The sequence below is a fragment of the Penicillium daleae genome (assembly GCF_028827525.1).
Source record: "Penicillium daleae strain IBT 16125 chromosome Unknown utg000001l_segment0_segment0, whole genome shotgun sequence".
Classification (NCBI taxonomy): Eukaryota; Fungi; Ascomycota; class Eurotiomycetes; order Eurotiales; family Aspergillaceae; genus Penicillium; species Penicillium daleae.
In genome coordinates this window covers 2,606,688-2,629,400 of record NW_026623149.1, presented here as the reverse complement: position 1 = coordinate 2,629,400, position 22,713 = coordinate 2,606,688, and the positions used below count along the sequence as shown (strand labels likewise).

At 52.5% G+C, this 22,713-nt stretch overlaps 9 protein-coding genes across 9 annotated transcripts; 6 read left to right on the top strand and 3 right to left on the bottom strand.

Annotated features, from left to right (window-relative positions):
* Positions 1-469: 469 nt before the first annotated feature.
* Positions 470-2,278, top strand: N7458_000844 (putative carboxylesterase; the record flags this gene model as incomplete). Its single annotated transcript, XM_056904238.1, has 3 exons — positions 470-830; positions 920-1,198; positions 1,272-2,278. 3 exons carry the CDS (start codon positions 470-472, stop codon positions 2,276-2,278), a joined length of 1,647 nt encoding a protein of 548 aa, XP_056772005.1.
* A 1,261-nt stretch (positions 2,279-3,539) lies between these two features.
* Positions 3,540-4,052, top strand: N7458_000843 (uncharacterized protein; the record flags this gene model as incomplete). Its single annotated transcript, XM_056904237.1, has 2 exons — positions 3,540-3,704; positions 3,795-4,052. The coding sequence occupies 2 exons, from the start codon at positions 3,540-3,542 to the stop codon at positions 4,050-4,052; spliced, it is 423 nt and encodes a 140-aa protein (XP_056772004.1).
* A 1,466-nt stretch (positions 4,053-5,518) lies between these two features.
* N7458_000842 (60S ribosomal protein uL5) lies at positions 5,519-6,323 on the bottom strand. Its single transcript, XM_056904236.1, has 3 exons — positions 6,241-6,323; positions 5,770-6,167; positions 5,519-5,668 (listed from the first exon to the last, which is right to left on the bottom strand). The coding sequence occupies exons 1-3, from the start codon at positions 6,241-6,243 to the stop codon at positions 5,542-5,544; spliced, it is 528 nt and encodes a 175-aa protein (XP_056772003.1). The 5' UTR covers positions 6,244-6,323; the 3' UTR covers positions 5,519-5,541.
* Positions 6,324-6,614: 291 nt separating this feature from the next.
* Positions 6,615-7,441, top strand: N7458_000841 (small nuclear ribonucleoprotein-associated protein; the record flags this gene model as incomplete). Its single annotated transcript, XM_056904235.1, has 5 exons — positions 6,615-6,641; positions 6,719-6,727; positions 6,786-6,857; positions 6,914-7,334; positions 7,392-7,441. The coding sequence occupies 5 exons, from the start codon at positions 6,615-6,617 to the stop codon at positions 7,439-7,441; spliced, it is 579 nt and encodes a 192-aa protein (XP_056772002.1).
* Positions 7,442-8,359: 918 nt separating this feature from the next.
* On the top strand, positions 8,360-9,132 carry N7458_000840 (pyruvate transporter MPC1; the record flags this gene model as incomplete). Its single annotated transcript, XM_056904234.1, has 4 exons — positions 8,360-8,432; positions 8,636-8,708; positions 8,806-8,964; positions 9,066-9,132. The coding sequence occupies 4 exons, from the start codon at positions 8,360-8,362 to the stop codon at positions 9,130-9,132; spliced, it is 372 nt and encodes a 123-aa protein (XP_056772001.1).
* Positions 9,133-9,844: 712 nt separating this feature from the next.
* Positions 9,845-12,149, bottom strand: N7458_000839 (putative amino acid transporter; the record flags this gene model as incomplete). The annotated part of the gene is made up of 2 exons (XM_056904233.1): positions 9,845-10,012; positions 10,071-12,149. 2 exons carry the CDS (start codon positions 12,147-12,149, stop codon positions 9,845-9,847), a joined length of 2,247 nt encoding a protein of 748 aa, XP_056772000.1.
* Positions 12,150-12,705: 556 nt separating this feature from the next.
* Positions 12,706-16,731, top strand: N7458_000838 (putative cation chloride cotransporter; the record flags this gene model as incomplete). Its single annotated transcript, XM_056904232.1, is given in 5 exon segments — positions 12,706-13,186; positions 13,246-13,837; positions 13,903-14,068; positions 14,123-15,672; positions 15,684-16,731. The coding sequence occupies 5 exon segments, from the start codon at positions 12,706-12,708 to the stop codon at positions 16,729-16,731; spliced, it is 3,837 nt and encodes a 1,278-aa protein (XP_056771999.1).
* Positions 16,732-17,839: 1,108 nt separating this feature from the next.
* On the top strand, positions 17,840-19,450 carry erg12 (mevalonate kinase; the record flags this gene model as incomplete). Its single annotated transcript, XM_056904231.1, has 1 exon — positions 17,840-19,450. One exon carries the CDS (start codon positions 17,840-17,842, stop codon positions 19,448-19,450), a length of 1,611 nt encoding a protein of 536 aa, XP_056771998.1.
* A 715-nt stretch (positions 19,451-20,165) lies between these two features.
* N7458_000836 (Zn(II)2Cys6 transcription factor) lies at positions 20,166-22,468 on the bottom strand (the record flags this gene model as incomplete). Its single annotated transcript, XM_056904230.1, has 2 exons — positions 20,166-22,298; positions 22,412-22,468. 2 exons carry the CDS (start codon positions 22,466-22,468, stop codon positions 20,166-20,168), a joined length of 2,190 nt encoding a protein of 729 aa, XP_056771997.1.
* Between the last annotated feature and the right edge of the window lie 245 nt (positions 22,469-22,713).

The following is a 22,713-nucleotide window of genomic DNA, read 5'->3' as shown; positions in this document are numbered from 1 at the left end:
CCCTTATTAACTAGAATATAACAAGCCAACCTTTTCACACTGTACAACCCGAATGATACCATCCTTCGGCCCCCAGATGTAGACCCCGCAGCCGACAGCGGGGCCCTCCCCGCAATCCGCAGTCCCTCTCCAACACACGAATTGCCGATCCGAGTCCGCTCGTCTGGCGTACCCAATCGCGGTGCGCCTGTTGGAGGGTTATCTCGGCTACCGTTATCTTGTGGTCGCAGGATGAGGAGGCGGTCCGCGGAATACAGTCCGAGAGCTCCGTGATAAAAGCCAGTCGAGGCACTGTTGGAACCTTTTTTCTCTTAGAGAATGCTTTGAGTCTGTTGAGTAAAAGGTACGGAAAAGCAGAACCGCAGGTAGAAGTCATGAACAGGGCCAGACTAACCATGTGTATTTTTCAATAGTTCCGATTGACCTTCTCCATAATAGCTACCCTACACTCTTCTCCCCCTCCATCGCAATGGAAACAACAAACCGCCCACACCTCCACACCCTCGCCCACCGTGGCACTATCCAAGGCCTCACCATCACCGCTACCAAAACCTCCACCGACCTGTGCCACTACTTCGGCGGCGTCCGCTATGCCCTCCCTCCGCTCCAGCGCTGGCGCCGCGCCCGCCAGCTCCCGTCTACATTCACCTACGGCAGCAAAGACGCACCGGGTCGATGTGACAGCGGGGCCGGGTTGTGTCCGCAACCTGGGTTTTTGAGCTTGTCGCCGGAGAATGAGGCGGCGTGGACGGAGGATTGTTTCCAGTGTAATGTTTGGGTGCCGGTTGGTGAGGTGCCTAGGGGTGGGTGGCCGGTTTTTATGTTTATTCGTGAGTATATCGCCTTCCCTCCTAGCCCGGTCAGGCCTATCAGTTGTCATTTTGGGGAGATACAAGGCTAATTATGGCGTTGGTTGTAGATGGAGGCTGGCTACAGTTCGGCTCGCCGAATGGCTTTAATGCGGCGGCGCTGCTGGGCGAGACGAATTTCAAGTGCGTGGTTGTCATGCCGGCGTATCGGGTGAACTTGTTTGGTTTCTTGTACTCGGCGGAATTAGAGCAGGATGCTGCGGCTGTTGGCGAGACGGTGGGAAACCATGGGTTTTGGGATCAGCGATTGGCGATGGAGTGGACGAAGGAGAATGTGCATTTGTTCGGGGGGAATCCGGATAATATCACCATCTCGGGGTACTCTGCTGGTGAGTTCATATATCTCGAAGGCAGCTCAAAAAGTTACGACGACGATATACTAATCTTTGACCACTTCACCAGGCGCAAACTCCGCCTTCCATCAATTAGCCTACGATCTACGCCAACCAGATGACAAGGCCATCGTCCGCCAGGCATGCATCTTCTCCAACTCCCCAGCCGTTCAACCAAAAAGCCCAGCCGAGACACAACTCCAATTCGACCAGCTCCTCGCCGCACTGCACATCCCATCGACACTATCCGCAAACGAGAGACTCGCCCGTCTGCGCGCCCTCCCACCAAAACAACTCCTCGATGCAGCCAAAACCATCCAAGTCCACCAATTCCGCCCAACAACCGACAGCGGCTTCATCCTCCCCAATCTCTTCACCTCCCTAGACAACGGCGACTTTGCCCGCAAGCTCCTCGCCCGCAACATCCGACTCATCCTCGGCGAATGCGCAGACGAGCACTTCCTCTACAGCGTCTGGTTCCCGCCCCAGGAAAACACCCTGGAGTCACTACGCACCAGACTCATCGCCGATTACCCGGAGCGTATCGTCGACGCCCTGCTCCCCCTGCACTACCCAACCAAGCAACTCCCACCGACCTGCCAGAACTGGACACCCGATGCCTGGGGCCGGATCTACGCCGACATGCAAGTGTACCACATGCAGCGCGGTCTGATCCACGCGCTAACCGATAACGCCGCCGGAATCGATGCATCGCGGCTCATCCACCGGTACAGAATTGAGTTCCGGGCGCAATGCATTGAGAAGGGGATTCCGTTGGAGTGGGGGGTGACGCACTCGTCGGACTATCCGTTGTGGTTCTGGGGCAATGGGGATGTGTTGACGGATTCGGAGAAGAAGAGTACGGCAGAGGCGTTTATTGGGCCTTTGAGTCGGTTTGTAAAGGGTGTTAGTGCGGAGGGGAGGGATGGGTTTGGGTGGGGGACTTGTGGGAAGGGGGTGCGGGTGTTGAGGGCTGATGGGGAGGTGGAGATTCGGGGGGATGAGATGTGGGAGGAGGGGGTTCGGGTGTGGAAGACTTTGAGGGATGTTGATGTTGGGGAGAAGGCGAGGTTGTGATTGTGGTGGAGTGTGGTTTAGAAGTACTGATTTATAGATCGTGGGTGTTTTTGGAGAGAGGAGGACTAGTACCACCGTATGTGGTGATGGAGGGTTGGGTAGTATGCTGTCTGTCAGTAGGTCTTAATGCAGCAATTCAATCAATCAGACAATGATCGACCGATCCCGATCGATTAGCCACGATTAGATGAATCCTCATCGATGGTTCTCCTTTGATAGTTGCTACAGTACATTCCATCGGTGGTTCGTCATCAACTGGGAGAATCCTCGATCGACAACCAAGTGGGTCTAGACAGAGGTAAAGAGGTCAAGAGTACTTCTTCTGCTAAAGATTCACGCTAGTTAATGTCCATTTTGACAAGTACTGAGTACCTGCACATCTGATTCGTCGTTGAGCTTTCCCCGCATTCTCTCTTACGTCAGGCTACGACCATTCAGCGTCTGTCTCACGATAAAGCTGGACTCGAGTATCCCCCCAAGCTTGATGGGAGATGAGTGCATAGTCTCGGTGAAGTAATAGCTATCAGCCAAGTACGATATTAGCTTGATGAAGTCCATCCTCTTCCAGTCCGCTAACCTACCGAATTCCAGCTTGGTAGGTTCCATAGAGAGCATCACCTTATATCCGCAATTCCACCATCCATTCTACTGTAACCATGCCAATTACCAATCACCAACCTGGTTGGTGCCCGGTAGCAACCCAAATGGAGAAAACCAGTAGACATAAGTCCGAAACAAAGCTTCAGGGGTGGACTCGTTAACTAAGCACCATTCACACGCGACATAGCTCACATCCCTGGTTCCTCTTAAGTATAGCGCTTTCCCCTCTTTTCTCATCCTCCCTTCCCCTCCGTCAGATATTACCATATACTCTGGAATCTGAGACCATTCCAGACAATAACTAGGGCGTAAGGTACGTATCTGCTATCCTCAGACTAATCCCGTCACCTTCCACATCTCCACTGCTTCGTCTTGATACACGATCCCTCCCCATCCACGGATCCCACAGCCGCATTCCGCTCTTCCTTCAATGACGTCTTAGACTCAACCCATCTCGATTCAACCTCTTCTCTTTATAGAAGAGTTTATTTAAACCATCTGCCAAGCATGAATCACCCCCTCTCCATCGTCATTCTAATCACACACATTAAATTCAATCAATCATCCTCAAACGCATCCACTAATCAATCAATATCAAGACTATACCATCTTCCACCAAATTCACCACCTCAAACCCTCCCACTCAAAAGGTTCACCCATCATGTCCGACAACACCCCAGACAACGTCAAGCGCCACTGGCACGGCACAGCCGGCGATCGCCACGAACACCTCAACGTCTGGACACACGGCGGCTCCAGGGCCCCTGCCAGCAGAGCAGCCTGGGCCCTAACACCCGAAATGATGGCCGCAGAGGCCAGCCGCCGAGTACGTGCACCACAGAACCCCCTTAAAGCCCTTTCAAGCGTCTATAATCCTATACCTCCCCTCCTTTCTTCCATCTAACAACCCACCCAGAACTCCGCCGGCTCCGCCGGCTCAGCTACCAGCGCCAACACCAGCTCCGACTCCCCTACCACCCCCTCTCTCAATGAACGCCGCCGCTCGAGTACTAGTTCGGGTTCGCCCCCGGGCCTGTTCTCCTCGCTGAGCTCGCAGAAGCGCGAGTCTGCGGATACTAATATGGCGGCGCGGCGGGCGAGTTGGAATGAGCAGCGTGAGCAGGGCGGGTTCTTTTCAAAGTTGTGGGAGGGGTATACCCGCGGAGGGAAGTAGGGCGAGTACAGGACTGGACTGTACAAAGTATGATGGGGGCAAGTCATGTGTGGTTATGGGGATGGAGATGGAGGTACTATGTGGTAAGGACCAGATTGTAATTGGGGGTTTATCATGAACTTGTGTGTATTTTGTTTTGTGTTTGTGGTTTGCGTTAAGTTTCCTTGTATATGGTGTTTAGGAATACTTGTTTGATTGTTTCTTGAGAAAATATGATGAATATGGTTGTTGACTTGGTCTGCTCCAAGACGGTTGTGGTGGAGTTATGTAGAAGTAGTCCGCACTCTATCTCACTTTTTCAAGCATACAACACCACTCTTGGCTATCGTGGCTACTATGAAGGCGGTAGGAACTGGCGAGCTTCACGGTCGATAGTTTCTGTGAATCTATACATGACATGCGGAGTTTAATTCGATCAACGGATTGAGAGTGTTTACGAAGAAATAGGTCAGGATTGACCGATTGACGTAACAGAAGAGACATATTGCGTGCTAAAACACGGTATCCATATCAAGATGATGTGAGACCTAGGCAGAGACTTAAGAATCATTGATCTGTATCTCTCTTAAAGTTGGCTTGGGATGTGTGTCACCTATTCCCATTGATTGAGTAAAGGGAGAATGGGTGTGAGATGTGGCTGCATTATCCTAGATGAAGATAACTTCAACGTGCTGATTGCCATTCAGCTAGGAAGCTGGGTAGGCGTAGATTCAAGCAGGTTCTGGGAAGGACGACACCGTAACCTGGGTCAGGTTGAGAGACAATTGGTGTCAATCATCCGTTGTGACAACGCATGTCACTGCAGTAGCCCAGATGTTGTTTCTGACTGCTAGGACATGTCAAGGAATCCACTAAACAGTGGGCCCGACGAGAGCCATGAGTGATGGCAATGGCAACGACAATCTACGAAACGTACGACGGTTACGAGGTCTACGACTACGTGGAAGAAAGCGGCACCAGGTGTAGACAGGAACAGACAAAGATAGGCCAGATAGAGGTACTTTTATGTACTCTTCAGAATAACCTGGCAGGTCATCCTCAAGAGACAAAAGAGACCGACTCTTTGACGAGATCCTTGGACCAAGTCAAGCGAGTCATGGCACGGCATCAAAGACAGCAAAGTCCAGAGCCAGCCATTTCATTTTCAGCAATGGTTATGCGGAGAACAACACCTTTCGTGCAGCCTTCATTGTGAAAAGTGGGGGGAAAACGCAAAAAGTTTTGCAAGTTGGTAGTGAATTCATGTCTCTAACACGCCTAATCCTGGGTTGCCGTGAGAGAATAAAAAAAGAGTTTCAGAACACCATATCCGACGCAAAAGATCAGGAGCCCGGCCGGTTGTCTTCGACGGGGGGTCTGTCATTGGGCCGACTTTTGTTTCTTTTGGTTTCCGGACGGAGAAAAATTTTTGGCTCCCTTCGATGCAATCGTAAATCACAAGTTTCCCCGGCCGGCCTTCCCCGCTTCCTCAACATGTCATTTGCGACATTTACCGGATGATACCGTCGAAGCGGTTCTTGAACCACTTCATGGTCTCGGTCTGGTGGATCTTGTGGCTGGAGCCGATGGAGGCCTTCGCGCGGCGGCGCTTGGCAACACGCTCACCGGGGCGGGTCCTAATTGAGAGGGATTTTGTTAATGGTTGTTCTTCCTTCGAGGGTTTACCCGTAGGAAAGAAAGAGGGACACGAATTTTCGCCCCATTGTTGAGCACTCACATGCAGCAGAAGAAGTCCATGCCGTAGATACCAATGCCGGGGTCGTACTTGATACCCAGATCGATGTGCTCGGAGATACCGAAACCGAAGTTACCGGTCTCAGAGAAGTTGCGCTTGCGGAGCTCGTACTCCTTGACCTTGAGGCCACGCTCGAGAATCTCCTCGGCCTTGGGGCCACGGACGGTGACGTGGACGGCGATCTTCTCGTTACGGCGGATACCGAAGGTACGGACGGTGTAACGGGCCTTGGAGTAGACGGGAGTCTGACCGGAGAGCTGCTCGAGCACCTTGGCGGCACGGGTAAGTCTATCACCAGACTCGCCAACGGAGATGTTGAGCACGAGCTTCTGGATGCGCAGCTCGCGCATGGGGTTGGCGGTCTTGTCCTTGGCGTCCGACTGCATATTTCGTTAGAATTGGCGTTTGTGCGATGAGATAGAAGGAAGTGTTGTGGTTGTGGTGCTAACATACCATGGCGACTGGTGTGGCGTGGATATATGGGTTGGCGACGAGATGGAGAGAATCTTCGAAAAGCACAAAAGCGGTTTGTGTGGGCGGCGGTCACGGGAGCCGAGTCACGGGAATTGGGAAGCGAGAGGGCTCGATGGGGCTTGGCGCTTATATAAGAAAGTGTATTTTCTCCACCAGACATGATCTAATCACGTGTTTTGTGTGCTGAGTCATCTTATATCCAGAATTGAGCCTGGCATCGAAGAGCTAAGCTGGACCTCAAGGATCCCGCGTCTTGCTAGATCCCTACACCGTGAAGAGAGCATCCTTGCTGTCTTTCAACCTTTTTTTGGATCTTTCAAGTCGCATTCGTGCGCGCTCCCTTCTTGCCCACCATGGCCGCCAACAAGCAGGGCAAGATGGTAAGTCTCTCCTCGTGCCTCTGTGCAATTCCCCGACTCTGGGTGGTCAATGGCTGTCGCTAACGTCTGTTCTCTAGCAAAACCTCGTGAGTCCCAGCGGGAAGATACAAATCTCCCTATTAACCTGTCTAACACGTCTTCTAGATCAACTACCGGATGAGAGTTACCCTGAACGATGGTCGACAGATGACCGGCCAGATGCTGGCCTTTGATAAGGTATGTCGCACACCGCAAGCATTCGAGTTCATTAACTGACTTTTAACCTTCCATAGCACATGAACCTCGTTCTCGCCGACACAGAAGAGTTCCGTCGCACCAAGCGAAAGTCAAAGCCCGCCGCCGGCCCTTCAAACGCCCCACTGGTTGAAGCGGAGGAGAAGCGTACTCTTGGTCTCACCATCGTTCGCGGTACCCAGGTCGTCTCTTGCTCCGTCGATGGTCCCCCTCCTGCCGATCCCTCTGCGCGTCTCGGTACTGCTGGCCCTGGCGCTGCTGGTGCTGCTGCCACCCTTGCTGCCGGTCCTGGTATCAGCAAGCCCGCTGGTCGTGGCCTGCCCGTCGGACTCGGTGGCCCTGCTGCCGGCGTTGGTGGCCCGCCTCCTCCCGGTGCCTTTGGAGGCTTCCCTCCGGGTGGTTTCCCTGGTGCGCCGCCTCCTGGTTTCGCTGGACGTGGAGGACCCCCTGGTGGACCTCGTAAGTTTAACAATTGGCATTCCAAAATGTCTGGATATATACTAACTCTTCCTTTAGCTGGCTTCGCTCCTCCCCCCTGGTTTCGCTCCTCAAGGTGGTCCTCGTAAGTACTCCTTGTCATTTGAGATTATTCTCTTCCAAAAGCTAATATTTCTCTCCCCCAGCTGGCTCTTTCCAACCTCCTCCTGGCTTCCAGCCCCCAGGCCAAGGACGTGGCTACCCTCCTCCCGGCTTTGGAGGCCGATAAATGGATAAGATTATTTTGAGAAGGACTTTTGATGCTTCATAACTTTGGTGATCTGGTTTCCTGGGAGAAGGCGAAAGCGAGATGAACCGTGCGAGAACAGGCGAGATACGGTCTTCACTTCCAACGCGAGGGGCCATTTCGCGAACAGGCTAGATAGCCCGCTCACTGGGCAAGGCGTTGCGGCGCATGCGGATGAAGGTCGTTTCCGAGGATAGGAAAACAAAAGCCGAAAATCCACTTTCAGATTTGCATTTAGTACCCAAAATAATGCTAGCTCACTCCTACGACCCCCTTGTCGCAACATGCAATACATATTCAATTTCAGTTCGGGGCTTGCTCGCAGGATTTTTGCTTCTATTGGTGAGATCCTCCATAATCTTAAGATTGTCTGCTTCCTGGCATATATATCGAGAGTAAACATGAAAGATAGAAGGTCTGGGATCTACGGAGATTGGAATGGCACATCAACGGCCACTTCCGCCATCGGGAGTCGGCAACAGTGCGCAAAACAACCACACTCAGCTCAAAGCCAGGATAGATAGCAGAACCAACCCTACGAGTATTAATCTTCAAGAAGCTCATCTAAACTTAAATGGATCTCTGCAATTCCCTATCTACCCAACGGAGATAAGACCTTTTTCATACCTTTGTCAGATCACGTGACCTGCGGTCAACGCCGGTTGAATCGAGGCGGTAATTCCGCAAGCCGCAGACCCCAACCTCAACATCTCCGAGTCCTCAATTCCCCCCCCGTGTTTCTCTCTCCAGCAACGTCGTCATGGCTGCTGCTATCAAGGCTATCAATGCGAAGATCCGCTCCAACAAGGTGCTGGACTATGTCTGCTCAACCCGTACGTTCATACCCAACCCGTCAGCAACTTTCCCGCCGCGCTTCCCGGACCGAGATCGGCCTGCGGCAATGACTTGCTTATAAGCAACGAAGAAAGAGGAATGTTGGGAGGAAGCCACAATGAATTAGGGTGGAGGAATATATCGTGGAATTGAGGCTGAGATATACCCGATGACTGAATTCGCTGACAATGCTTCTTTGCAGACTTCTGGGGCCCCGTCTCCAACTTCGGTATCCCCATTGCTGCCGTGATGGACACCCAGAAGGACCCTGAAATGTACGTCTATCATGGCCCAATTGTGTCTTCATACCATGGATATTCCACATAGTCGACCCGCTCGTTAATCCGTACGCTGACTTCATCTGCTATACAGTATCTCCGGCCCCATGACCGGTGCCCTGGTCATCTACGCTGTCACCTTCATGCGCTACTCCCTCGCCGTCACCCCCAAGAACTACCTCCTCTTCGCCTGCCATTTGACCAACTTCGGTGCCCAGTCGACTCAGGCTTACCGCTACCTGTCATACTGGAAGTACGTTAGCCCCCATCACCCCGTGAATGCCTCGACTTGATCAACCCTCTCTGCTTTCCACCCGTGACTCAGCGCTAACCATTTCTTGTTCCGCTTTATAGCTGGGGTGGCCGGGAAGCTCAGCTGGCTGAGAAGGCTAAGCAGGGCGCTGCCGCCGCACAGGCATGAAAAGCTCTCCCTGGAGGCTGTTGTTGAACATTTAAACTCGTCTCTTTTGTACTTCGTTTCACAACGTTGCATCTCTATATCCCTATCATCTTCAATACTGTTTGGGTCCGGGGATTGGTCTGGATGATCTATCTGGAAAGAGGCAAAAGATATAGAGGGTAATGGTATGTAAGCGAAACCTGCAGGAAATGGGGAGATGATGGCGCGAGGGGAAGACGGAGATGTTGTTGGAGGGAGTGAGTCCTTCAAGGCTATAAATTCCTGGCGAGCTCATTCCAGTCACTGTACATAGACTCTACATCAAATCGAACTGCTTGTACTTCGAGTAGAATCGGGCAACGAACTTAGTAAATTTCATTTTGGTCTGAAATGACTCTAAAAAAAATCCCAGAAATGTTCAATTACAACCCAGCGAGAGTTCACGAAGGAATCTTCAAAGCTATGTATACAACACGGGTCAACGCCGGACCCGAAGACAGAAACGAAAGAAAGAGAAAAGGAAGGAATCCCGCCAAATTCAGGCAATTTATCAAAAGACGCATAAACATCGAGATCGAACTTCTCGAACTAACCATGCGTACAAGAAAAAACAAGAAGAAAATGACAGGCCAAAACACAATGCTATGCCACAATCTAGGACTGGAACAGCCCAGACAAGAAAGGAAAATGATTAACGGTCATGTCATCTGGAGTCTGCCGCAAGGAAGGCTACTTATTGCGGATCGCAGTATCCAGGGCTTTCGGGGACACTGGGTCCAACCCAATTTTGGAGAGTCAGTGCAGTAGTGTAAATGCAACAGATTACTCCGAGAGTCGCGAGAGTAATATCGGCAATAGCCTGGCGTCTGGATTGGGCGCATGCCCGGAGATGCAGGAGGGGCTGTAGAAGAACATTGATTAGCATTGGAATGAGGAGGATCCTAGAATCCACAACTTACAGGGTATACGTAAATCAGCGGAACACAAGCGAAGCTGCCGACCAGCGCCACAAATTTGTCCAGATCAGCGGCACCGCCCCAGGCGACAAAGGCGCAGACAACCACTAGGAAGAACCGGAAGGAGTTCTTCTTCCACTTGATGTAGGGATTGTACTTGCCACTACGAGTGAATAACTCGTTCTCCAAGATACGGATGGCGGGGAAGAGCTGGAGAGGTGTGCTAAGCAGGATGGCGAGCGAGTAAAGGAGCTGAACCACGTTGACAAACTTGTCATCCTGGGGCAAGTTGAGGAGAATGACAGTCTTGGTAGAAGATCCATAGGCTGCATAACTCAGAGCACCTGCAGACAGGAAGATCAAAGTGATAATGACCATGACACCGGCCAGAACACCAGGGAAGCGTCGCGGCTGCATCATCGACTCCTGGATAGGGATGATCAGACCAACACCCTCGTAGGTGAAGATGGCCGTGCCGATAAACATCGACCAAGTCGACGGGTTGAAAGCCTTGATATCGGAGACGCCACCATTGCCAATCAAGGTACGAGCATCGTAATAGTAGATGTACAGCAACCCCAGAAGGATGAAGGCGTCGGCAATGAGTGCAGTGAAGCCAAGCTTGCCAATATCACGAATCAGAGAGAGGGGGAGGAAGAAGACCAACTGCAGAAGCACCAGGTACTTAATGTCAATGAAGCTCTGGCACTTGCTCACAGCGAGTACAAATGCTTGGAGGTTCTGTGACACAAAGACAATGTAGGCCGACACGAAACCCAATTGACTCAGCACAATAGAGCCAAGGATAATGCGTCTCATGTGCTTTCCAAACAAGATCCCACCAATATCACCAAAAGAGCCCTCGATTCTCATGCGAGTGTTGACCAGCAGAATGAAGGCGTAATAACTCAAAATCGAAACTCCCAGAAGCACCATGCTGCTGAACAGCATTCCACCGTTCAAGAAAGCGCGGGGTAGGAACAGAATTCCCGTTCCCACAAAAGACTTGAGCAGGAGCATGACAGCACCAGTGGTGGTCGTATTTCCTGGAGGCGCACGCTGCTTGTGCTTCCGCTTCTTGCGACCAGCACCATCTCCTCGAAGCAGCGCTGCATCCTCGCCAGACTCTCTGCCTTCATCGCGCTCATCCCAGGTGTCAGATGAAAAGTACTCATCAGGTCCCAAAACCTCATCATCCTCCTCCAATTCCTCTCCAGCAAAGTGACCATAAAGTGTCAGGAATTCCAAGAAACTCGAGGTTGGAAGCTGAGGTTGTACGGATGCAGCGCCAGTGTTCGACCCACGCACACTTCCTCGGTGCGGGCTCCCCGCAGTTCTCCGCAGAAAGTCTCTCCGGAACCCACCTGGCACTTGAATTGTGTGGATATCTTCAGTCTCGGCCTCAGGGGCGGGTCGGCTGATACTGAAACTCTTGCTACGGGCAAATCGCGCGGAATCCGCATCCTCTGCCCATCGGTAGACCTGACGAGTGATATCACCACCCTGCAGCTGCAGACTGGAGAATTCATCATCGCCATGGCTTGTTCCAAGCTCCGAGCCGGTGTCTCGACTTTCTGAGACGTTTTGTGGGAGTACCAAATGTCTCCTTACTACTTCCGGGTCCTCATATGCACCCACTCCGTTTGAGTCCGGACCGTAGTTGTTGTTGGTGTCGAAGGAGCCGTATTGAGAGACCACGGGTCGACTGTCGAGTGTGGGGGGTATCGAAGGGGACCCCGCAATTCGCGAAGGAGTACCGAATCTCGGGGGCGAGCGACCGAGGCTTTCTTGCAATTGAGAAGCGATTATGGACTGGCCCGGCCCTGGCAGGGAGGCCATGTTGTCGACAGCCCGGAAGTTCTGTTCGGCATTGGAGGCGGCGGTACTGATGGGTCGGCCAGTAGGGATACCTTGTCGCGACGATAGCGAAGTCCCCAAGGATGCAGAAGGCACTGGCGAGGCCAGACGAGCTATCGAGGCCTGTCTACCGTCCGGGGCAGGAGACGAGGATCGAATCGATGAGGTTGAAATTGGCACTGACCGGGGCGGGATCAGTGACGAGCCCTCACCGTTATCTGCCATCGTAGGCGTGGTCCCGAATTCGGGGTATTCTGCGTTTAGGGAGGTGTCAGGACCAAGAGCATGGGATAGGAGATCCGTCACGATTGTCTTCGGGGTATATAGCCAGTGTTGCAGCTCCACGCAACTTTGACTGGGGGTGGGCAGGTTGTGGCTGAAACGGACGAAAGAGACGTGAGGAGGCCGCCTGATCGTCGTCAAAAGCGCCAAGTGCGCCAAGTGCGTCGCGGCGGGCGGCGCCAGTGCGTGGCCGCTTGGCCCTGCTTTTGCAGTGTTTTGCACTGTTTGTATTTTCCCACGTCATCTCCGCTTCTCGCTGGTTTCGATCAATTCTATTGGAGACGCGAGGTGACGCAGGTGGTGCACTTGCTTCGAGCGTGTCGATAGACTGGCAATTGCTTTTTTCTTCGTTTCTATTCGCACTAAGCTCTTCCTCTTCCCCTGCAGTCCTGCCTTGTGAAATACTACTACGATATAGCACTGTGATATTCTTATCAAGAGTCGGTGTGGTTGCCGCCCTCATGCGCTCTTGGTGGTAGCGGTCAACGGAGATCCCGCGATGTCTCGCCGACGCCCGAATTTCTCGACTCGCACCGCTCAAGAAGATGTCGCACGCCTTGACCCGAACGAGTCCGAAGATGTTGCCCCTGCAGAACGGGCTGGACTGTTACACTGGCCGCCAACCCTTTGGTCCCGTCACCAGGGGATGACCCCAACAGAGCCGTCAGAACACCACCGCCACTTGGTACCAACGAACCCGTTCCACGGGATATCTGAATGGTGGAACAAGAAGGCGGGAGATGGAGAAGGACAGGAGGATAGTGGAGCGGCAGGACTGCCCATATCTGCTGGACCTCTCCGAGACAACGGTGCAGATAGGAAGGACAGACTCGGACATTGGTCTCGTTCGTTTGAGGAGCCGAAGAAGCTCGGCACCTTCTCGGGCGTGTTCGTGCCGACGAGCTTGAATGTGCTGAGTATTCTGATGTTCCTTCGTTTTGGGTTCATTCTTGGCCAGGCTGGATTGGTGGGCATATTAGGTGATTCTTCGATGCGGAAAATGATCAGACGCTAGGCATGGCTAACCAATTGACGATAGGGCTGCTTGCGTTTTCATACCTGATTAATCTGGTAACCACGATGTCTCTCTCGGCGATTGCAACAAACGGTACCGTTCGAGGCGGTGGTGCGTACTACCTGATCTCTCGTTCCCTAGGGCCAGAGTTTGGTGGCTCGATCGGAGTGGTTTTCTACTTAGGACTCGTCTTCAACACCGGCATGAACGCAGTCGGTTTGGTAGACTGTTTCACTCAGAATTTTGGTACTTTGTCTGGCACACTAGGTCATTTTCTCCTAGAGGGCTTTTGGTGGCAGTATCTCTGGGGAACTGTGATTCTCGTTCTCTGTACGGCCATTTGCTTGGCAGGAAGCTCGATTTTTGCTAGAGCGAGCAACGGCCTTTTGGTTCTACTTCTTATTGCGACCTTCAGCATTCCATTATCTGCCATCTTCATGAAGCCGTTTAGTTCTCCCGTGGACCAAGTCCAGTTTACTGGCCTTAGTTGGCAGACTTTCAAGGAGAATCTCGCACCTCACTTGACGAAAGGGGCTGCTGGAAGCCAATTGAAAGGCCGAGAGAATTTCCAAGATCTTTTTGGTATTTTGTTTCCCGCCACGGGTGGTATCTTTGCGTAAGTGGGCACTATCGTTCAAATTTCCAAAGGGGATTACTAAATAGCCACTAACTCGTACTCAGAGGCGCGAGCATGTCTGGTGATTTGAAGAATCCTAGCAAATCCATCCCCAAGGGGACTCTCGCCGGTCTTGTCCTGACCTTTATATCTTACTTGCTGGTCATCTTGGCCATGGCGGCCTCTATTACTCGACAGTCATTCTATAACAACGTCAATGTTATTCAGATCGTAAGAGGCCCCTGCTAAACAGACTCAGAGAAGAAATTCCTAATGTGTCCATAGGTCAACTACTCTGATACTATCATCCTTGTTGGAGAATTTGCGACCTGTTTCTTCTCCGCACTGATGGGAGTGATTGGCTCTGCCAAGCTCCTTCAGGCCATCGCCCGCGATAGCCTGCTTCCAGGAGTCAACTTCTTCGGTCAAGGCACGAAGAAAAATGACGAGCCTATTTACGCTATTATCGTCACCTATATCTTTGCACAGCTCACAATGCTGTTCGACATCAATCAGATTGCCTCTTTTGTGACCATGACCTACTTGATGACATTCTTGGTCACCAACTTGGCCTGCTTCCTGCTGAAGATTGGATCGGCTCCTAATTTCCGACCCTCTTTCCACTACTTCAATTGGCAAACTGCAGCTGCAGGCACTCTAGTCAGCGGTATTAGCATGTTCTTTGTTGACGGGTTGTATGCAACGGGATGCGTTTGCATTCTCGTTATGCTCTTCCTGTTGATCCACTACTCGTCTCCTCCCAAAGCATGGGGCGACGTCAGTCAAAGCCTTATCTACCACCAAGTTCGCAAGTACCTGCTCCGTCTCAAGCAAGAGCACGTCAAGTTCTGGCGACCACAGATCTTGCTCTTTGTCAGTGACCTTGACCGCCAGTACAAGATGGTTTCGTTTTGCAACTCGCTCAAGAAAGGAGCCTTGTTCGTGTTGGGTCATGTTCTCGTAACGGATGACTTTTCAACGGCAGTTCCAGAAGCCCGTCGACAGCAGACCGTCTGGACAAAATTGGTCGAATACTCCAAGATTAAAGCCTTTGTCAATGTTGCCGTTTCTCCGGCCGCAGAATGGGGTGTGCGGAATATTGTTCTCAATTCCGGATTGGGAGGCATGCGACCGAACATCGTCGTCATTGATCAATACCGTGAGAATCAATCGCTGGTTGAGACTGTCTCCGTTGGCGGTAATCGCAGGGAATCCTCAAAGTCGAGACGTCGTTCATCCCTTTTTGGCTCTCAATACGAAGACGGAGCCGAGGATGCGCCACGTAAGGGAATGACTTGTCAAAGCTACCTGACCATTCTTGAGGACCTCTTGTTCAACCTTCGTATCAACGTCGCCGTCGCCAAAGGCTTTGAAGATCTCGAGCTACCCGATCCTCTCGGGCGTCATACGAAGAAATATATTGACCTGTGGCCAATTCAGATGTCCGCGGAAATTGGCGCGGACACTGAGAGCAAGCAAAATGTGCTGACAACCAATTTCGATACGTACACCTTGATTTTGCAACTGGGTTGCATTTTGAACACCGTTCCCTCGTGGAAGAAGACCTATAAACTGCGCGTTGCTGTGTTTGTCGAGTATGAAAGTGACGTTGACGACGAGAGAGGACGAGTGGAAGCGCTTCTCGAGAAGCTTCGCATCCAAGCTGAAGTCCTTGTCTTTTGGCTTGCATGTGGTGATGTCAAGGCTTATCGAATTATTGTCAATGGCGATACTTCACCTGAGATGGCTGTTGCCCAAGACACCGTCCATTCTGTATTAAAAGATGAGGATTGGTGGCAAGGACTCCTTCGAGCTCGCAACAATCCACAAAATTCGTCCGAGCAAGGCCAGGGGGCGACGAGATCCCTCGGTTTGATCGAATCGCGACCTGGCAAGGCCCTGCCGGTCAAGAGAGTGGCAACAGGCATTTGAACCAGCGAGTGACGGGCCTAAGAAAACTGATCCAGCGACGCCGAGGATCGGTATCCAGCTTCAGGACGCTGGGGAATGTGAACCTGGGCATGCAGACCCATCGATTGCTAGATGCCTTCGTTGACTACGACGGGAACAATCTGTCTAGTGAAAGCAGCGACGACAGCGACCTGGATCCATATATTAGCGATTCCGAGGTCGACGAAGCTGACGACGAACGTGAAGAGCATGAGGACGAGGAGGACACGGCCAGCAGTCCAAAAGAGAATGAGGCCACTCCCGGCCCATCACGGCTTGGTCTACCTGGTTGGAGTAAGAGCGACGACCGTAGCTCGACTGGCTCTGGAACAAGCCCGTCTACCCGCCCACCAGCACGATCGAGCGCCTCAGCCGGCCCGACACCAACAATCCACCAGCCCATCCCTTCCATCATCACCACTTGCGACGATCCTTCTCCAAAGAGCAAATCCCCCGCCGCCCGCCCACCCTTGAGCCGCTCCGCCTCAAGCAACCGCTTCAGCTCCTCCCCCATCCCCGAAGCAAAAGTCAACACCGACGAAGGAGCAGGCCCATCAATCATGTTCGCAGCCAACGCCTCCCCACCCCGATTCTCTCAAAAGCTCGAATCCATCTACGCCCGGCGCCAGTCTGCAGTGTCGACAACATCTCCCAGCGCCCAAACGAACCAACCCGCCTCGGGGTATCCGGGGTCTGCGTCAGTCCCGCTGTCGTTCAATGATCTGCCTAGTCGGGCACAGCATTTGATATTGAATGAGTTGATGGTACAGCATAGCAGCGAGACGGCGGTGGTTTTTACTACCTTGCCTTCTCCGGTTCATGGGACTTCGCAGAGTGAGCAGGATTGTGGGTCGTATTTGAGTGATTTGGAGGTGTTGTGGCAGGGGTTGCCGCCTTGTCTGTTGGTGCACAGCAATAGTATGACCGTAACGATGAACCTGTGAAAGGGATGAGATGATGATTGTGCATAGTTGTTTCATAGCGCTGATTTCGTTAGAGCGTATATGATTTTTAGATGCATTTTTTCAATTCTGTATTTCTCGATGAGATGTACCTGCCTAGGTGTGGTTACACAAACTCTCGAACTTACTTGAGTAGGTATTTGATGGACGTGGATGGGCACCTATGCAGCAGAAGAAATATATCTTCATCGAGCTTGCATCTACATATATTCATCGCTACCTATGTACCTGACCGTATCTGTTATACTAGGTAATTTCATCCACGGCATTAGAACTTGGCGCCCCGCCTACTAGGTCTACATCTAACGTCACTGGTGACGTTTCATAATCTTCAAGTCTTCTACTAATGCACTGCTTCTGCAAGTCAGCGCCGCCACGCGAAGATCGGCGGAGCGGGGGCGATGAACTATGGAGGACTTACTGGAGTTGTACTAGTCCTGGAGGAGGGTGCAGGTCCCTCTTACAGTTAGCCGAAGAGTCTGAGCGCCGAAAGTCAACACGAACTTAACTGCCGAGTATGTATACATTTTACCGTATAGTATCGTACCAGGTAGATATATGGGTATGTATTTACTTTTTGTAAAAAAGTGCATGCGTATAGCACCAACTAGCTATCGAATAGCCATTTGTGGTTCATAGCCCGCTAAATTCCGGTGTTAAGCGAACATGTCACACTAGACGACAGGCAGAACCCAAAACATCTGGCGACCAAAGCCGCTTGGAAATTCGAGAATCGTGAAAGAAAGACGGGGCTGATGACCAATTGGCATTCTGGAGACTGTGATTGGGTCGATTGGAGTGGTCCCGTACATAATTAATTAGCGTCCAGGCTGGTCGTGAAGCTGCAGCCCAGTCGAGTGTGGCTGAGCGTGTGCTCGACGCTACTCTGTAAATCGTAGCACTTCCTTCTCCTCCACTGAGATCCATGGCCCAGTCCTCTTGTTCTAGCCCAAACCATGTCCATGTCCATGTCCATATAGCGACTTTGTTATTGACCTCCAACCCCCCGCTTACGTTCCATTCCCACTCTCTCCCCCTCTTAATATTTCCTCCACCTCCACCTCCCCACCCCTGAATCTTCAATTCGGCCATGTCAGCCAGCACCGGCGCGCGTCGACTGAATGGCAGTGTGAGAGGTTCAAACAGTCACAATCAGAATCAACGGCGCCCAGTCGCCCATTTCGATATACAAAACGGGCTGCCAGACCGCTCCCGGGTGAATGGTACTAGCAACGGCATTGACCCAGACTCTCTTGACCATTCCTCCGACAGCAGCATCTCCTCCTCCTCCCACACTCAAAACGGCACGAACTCACGACCACCCAACATGTCTCGCAAGGCTTCCTCGCCAATGGCACCCGCCTTTATGGTGTCTGCGCCGGGCAAGGTCATTGTGTTTGGAGAACATGCCGTCGTGCACGGCAAGGCTGCCTTGGCCGCTGCCATCTCCCTCCGCTCCTACCTCCTCGTCACGACCCTCTCCAAATCCCAGCGCACTGTCACCTTGAATTTCCGCGACCTAGGACTCAGTCATACCTGGAACATTGACTCTCTGCCCTGGGACGTGTTCCAGCAGCCGTCCAAGAAGAAGTTCTACTACGACCTCGTCACCGAACTCGACCCCGAGCTGGTCGAGGCAATCCAACCCCACGTGGGTGTCGTCTCCAAGCACCTCCCTGAAGACCAGCGCAAAATCCATATCCGCTCCGCCTCGTCCTTCCTCTACCTCTTCCTCTCCCTGGGCTCCCCGCAAAGCCCAGGCGCCATCTACACCCTCCGCTCCACTATCCCAACGGGGGCCGGTCTGGGCAGCAGCGCCAGTGTCTGCGTCTGTGTGAGCGCCGCGCTCCTCCTTCAGATTCGCACTCTCTCAGGCCCGCACCCGGACCAGCCGAACGAGGAGGCCGAGACTCAGATTGAGCGCATCAATCGCTGGGCTTTTGTCGGCGAGCTGTGCATTCATGGAAACCCCAGTGGAGTGGACAACACCGTGTCCGCGGGCGGTAAGGCCTTGATCTTCAAGCGCGAAGACTACACCAAGCCGCCGACAGTGATCTCACTCCCTCGTTTCCCGGAATTGCCCCTTCTTCTGGTCGACACGCGCCAATCGCGCTCTACCCTGACCGAGGTCGCCAAGGTGGGCGAGCTGAAGAAGGCTCATCCCGTGGTGACTGAGTCCATTCTCGAGGCCATCGACCAAGTAACCGGCTCTGCACAGCGTCTTCTTCAGTCTCCCGATTTTGTGGGCGACTCGGAGGAGACCCTCGAGCACTTTGGCACATTGATCCGCATCAACCATGGTTTCCTCGTCTCCCTAGGCGTGTCGCACCCGCGCCTGGAACGTATCCGTGAACTCGTCGACTATGCCAATATCGGCTGGACCAAGTTGACTGGTGCCGGTGGTGGTGGCTGTGCAATTACTCTCCTCCGACCGGATGCCAAGCCTGAGGTTGTTCGCGATCTGGAGCAGAAGCTTCACACCGAGGGCTTTAACAAGTATGAGACTACCCTTGGCGGTGATGGTGTTGGTGTGCTTTGGCCTGCTGTGCTGCGCAATGGCTCCGATGAGGAGGGTGGCGTGGAGATTGATCAGCAGAAATTCGAGAATGCCGAGGGAACTGAGGGCATTGAGCAGCTCGTGGGTGTTGGATACCATGAGAAGCACGAGGGGTGGAAGTTCTGGAAGCGGGCTACGCAATGATGTGGTTACGATCGTGCGTGGCTACGCCCTTCCTCTACTTACATTCTCTTATGCCCGTCATTGGCCTTTGCATTCAAGTGCCTCGGTTTTAGTACCACACCCAATTCCTCTAGGACTATTATGGAGGATTGGAAACTTAATGAGTCCTTCCCCGCTTCTTCTACCATTCATGTTTCATTCTCTGTACACATTATCAACCCTATGCATTATACACCCCCTTTACATTGAGCCCTGTTCGAGAGTCGAGCGTTGTTGGACAACGCTCCGTCTACGTACGCGTGAGTGATAATGTCTCTATCGCCGTCTCTGGCAGTCTGCTTTTTGCACTTCTACTTCTACTTTCTACTTCTTTTGATTCCATGTTTCGCATTTCCGTCTCGGGTTCTCTTTGGCATGAGCATGTCTGGCGCAGGTGTGTCCGACGGATAGGTAGGGGGTGCTTGACATCCCATACAATAAATAATATGATTCTTTGTTGGTATGAATCAGAATCATCCTTGATATGAGCTGGTACAGCGTAATGCATGTTCGTAAATCGTATACACCCTATCAATATCAACACCATATTTACAACGGCCAAGACATGACCCGAACAGCCGAATTACCCTTCCCCATCTTGCCAAATGGGATGTCCGTATCACATCCCAAAGCCGTGTTGAGCAGACACTGCCCAGCCGCTAGCCTAAACACCCTATACCATTACCTATACAAAATCCTACCCCATCGTCGTCTCCCACCCCTTCTCAATCATAACATCAATCCAATACGTATCCGCCTGCCCCGCATCCATCCGCCTCCACACCTCCTTGACAAGCCTCACACAAACATTAATCGGCTTCGGCGGCAACACGTGCAAGAAAGACGTTAAACGGCCCAGGATGAAGCGCCGCGTGCGCGAGACTTCAATCGCTTCCATCGAGATACTCGGTGTTTCGGAGCCCGGTCCGTCAGCGTCGCCGGCGGGTAGGGGCTCTGATGTTGATTTTGGAAGACGGAGTTCGCTGCAGGAGGCGACGAGGAGGAATGGTTGGAGGCAGCGGGTGCGGGATTCGATGGGGATGGTTTTTAGGCGGGAGAGGGTTGTTACGGCGAATTCGGTGAGCCATTTATCGTGTAGATCTGGGTTGAAGTCTTCTGTGGATGTGGGATTGGACTGGGAATGAGAGGATGGGTAGGTATTTTGTGGAGGGGAGGACGGGGTGTATTGAGTGTTTGGTTGATTGGTGGTATTGCTTGATCCAGGATTGGAACTGGTTTCGGCCAATCCGGGGAACATGTTCATGCTGTCGAGGTCGATGGGGAAGAATGGGTCTCGAGCGGTTGAAGATGTCGATCCGGGGTACTCCCTTGTCTCTGGATGTGGGAGACGGTTACGTAGGAGATCTGGGAAGACGCGGTATAGCTGCATCAGTCCCGTGCAGCGGTATACCTCGGCCATAGTGAGAAGATGCCAAACGGGGGTTTCTTCATCGCCGGGACTGACGATCTCGGCTTCGGAGGGATGCGCCAGGCCTAGGAGTCTTTCTTCCAGTTCTTGCGCCTTTTTAATGGCCATCCGGGCGCGGGCGATTTCTTCCTGTGAGGTGAATTGTCGCGCGCGAATGCGTTTGCGCTCGCGGCGGACTAATCGGCCCACTTCGTGGACAGTGAATTGCGTGTCTCGCGCGATACCGGTCCATGGATGTGGGATTCGCTGGAGGACGAGTGCTTCGCCCATGGACGAGGCGCGCGAGTCATCCGAAAATACCATTGAGTCATTGTCCGTGACGAACGAGAGTAGCATCTCCCAGTATATAAGAGCCTCTTCGAAAAAGCGGTAGTTGTTGCTGACGCTCTTGGCGAAGCCAAAGTTTGGAGCATTCGACGATGAGGCGAGAGAGTTGACCTGCTTGCGGAGCAGATTGAAGAATGATATTCCCAGATCCTTGGGGTCATGCCAGCTAGCTGTCTGGCCCAGCATGAGTAATGCTAACAGAGCCTTGTCATCCATGACTGCCTCGCGAGTGATAATTTCAACAGCTTCGTCACGCATTTTCCGACCCATCGGGCCGAACTGTGGGAAGTCATTAACCAGCGTTGCTGCGGCCATGCTTTGCATTGTACGGCACATGGCTAGTGATGATCCCCAGAGGCGGGACACGGTCGTGCGGAACGGATTCATCTGGCTGTCATAACTGGAAAATAGGGCGGCGACCTCTTTGAAGTAGTACTCAATGAGTGTCCATGAGGGGTTGTTCAATGATCGAGATATAGTTGCAAAGTCACGCGAAGAGGATCGTTGTGCCTGCGATGACGGTGGGTAGCTGCGGACGATAGTAGAAGGCGAAAAGTCTCGATATACGCTGCAGTTGTTACCACCACTGCCGCCGTTCTCTTCGGCCTGTGGTGGTCCAATCAAGGACAGAAAACGGGATATATCAGCTGCAGTATCCCCCGATGATCCAAAGTCATATACCGAGTCGCGATGCTGCGAAAAGGCCGACACCGACGCCGTCATCGGTGAAGGCGGGCATAGATCCGTCAATTCAGGCAGTGACCCACTACCAGGAAGATCCCAGAGATGATCGCAAAGTCCATTTGGTGCATCAAGACCAAAACTTGATGGATCCAGGCCCTGTGATGCCCCGGCATTATTGTCATCTAATGGCAACGCATTATCTGTCTGCTGCGGTGATGGTCTAGGCGGTTTTACCGACGCCTCTGGACTCTCGACTCTGCCATCTGATAATGCGCCCGGACTGGGTTGTTCATGTTTGGTCACCCAGCGTAAGGACTGGACATACCCAGGACAGCGAACACCTAGACGGGTACACCGGTTACAATCAGGCTTCTCCTCTCCGCACTTGACCTATATTGCCCCGGCAGTTAGATACAGATCGGGGAAGCGAAGCGGAGTCGGACAGATCCGGGGCACAAGCACTGACCCGTTTACTTTTGCATCTGGCGCAGCCGTTGCGGGACTTTTTGACTCTTCGCATCGCGGATGGCTGGGGGATTGTGAAGAACAGGATCCGACATGGTGTGGATGGCACACAAAGTTGAGGGGAGGAAGAGTTGGGGTCGAGTGCGGGGAGACCAACTGGGTGGCTCTGAGCGCTTATCTCGAGTTGATAGGGAACCTTGGGAGTTGGCCGGATTGCTTTACCCTTTTGGGCCAAGCTGTGGCTTGACTGAGTTAACAACTACTCCGTACAAAAGCCATGATTGGTTATAGTTATACACAAAGAGGCACTTGTATCTGGTCGATGACTTGTTCATAGTAT

Excerpts from the sequence above, each read along its gene's own strand:
- N7458_000842 (XM_056904236.1), bottom strand. Across the intron at positions 5,669-5,769 it reads ATGGACTTCTTCTGCTGCAT|GACCCGCCCCGGTGAGCGTG; the intron begins GTGAGTGCTCAA and ends CCTCTCAATTAG.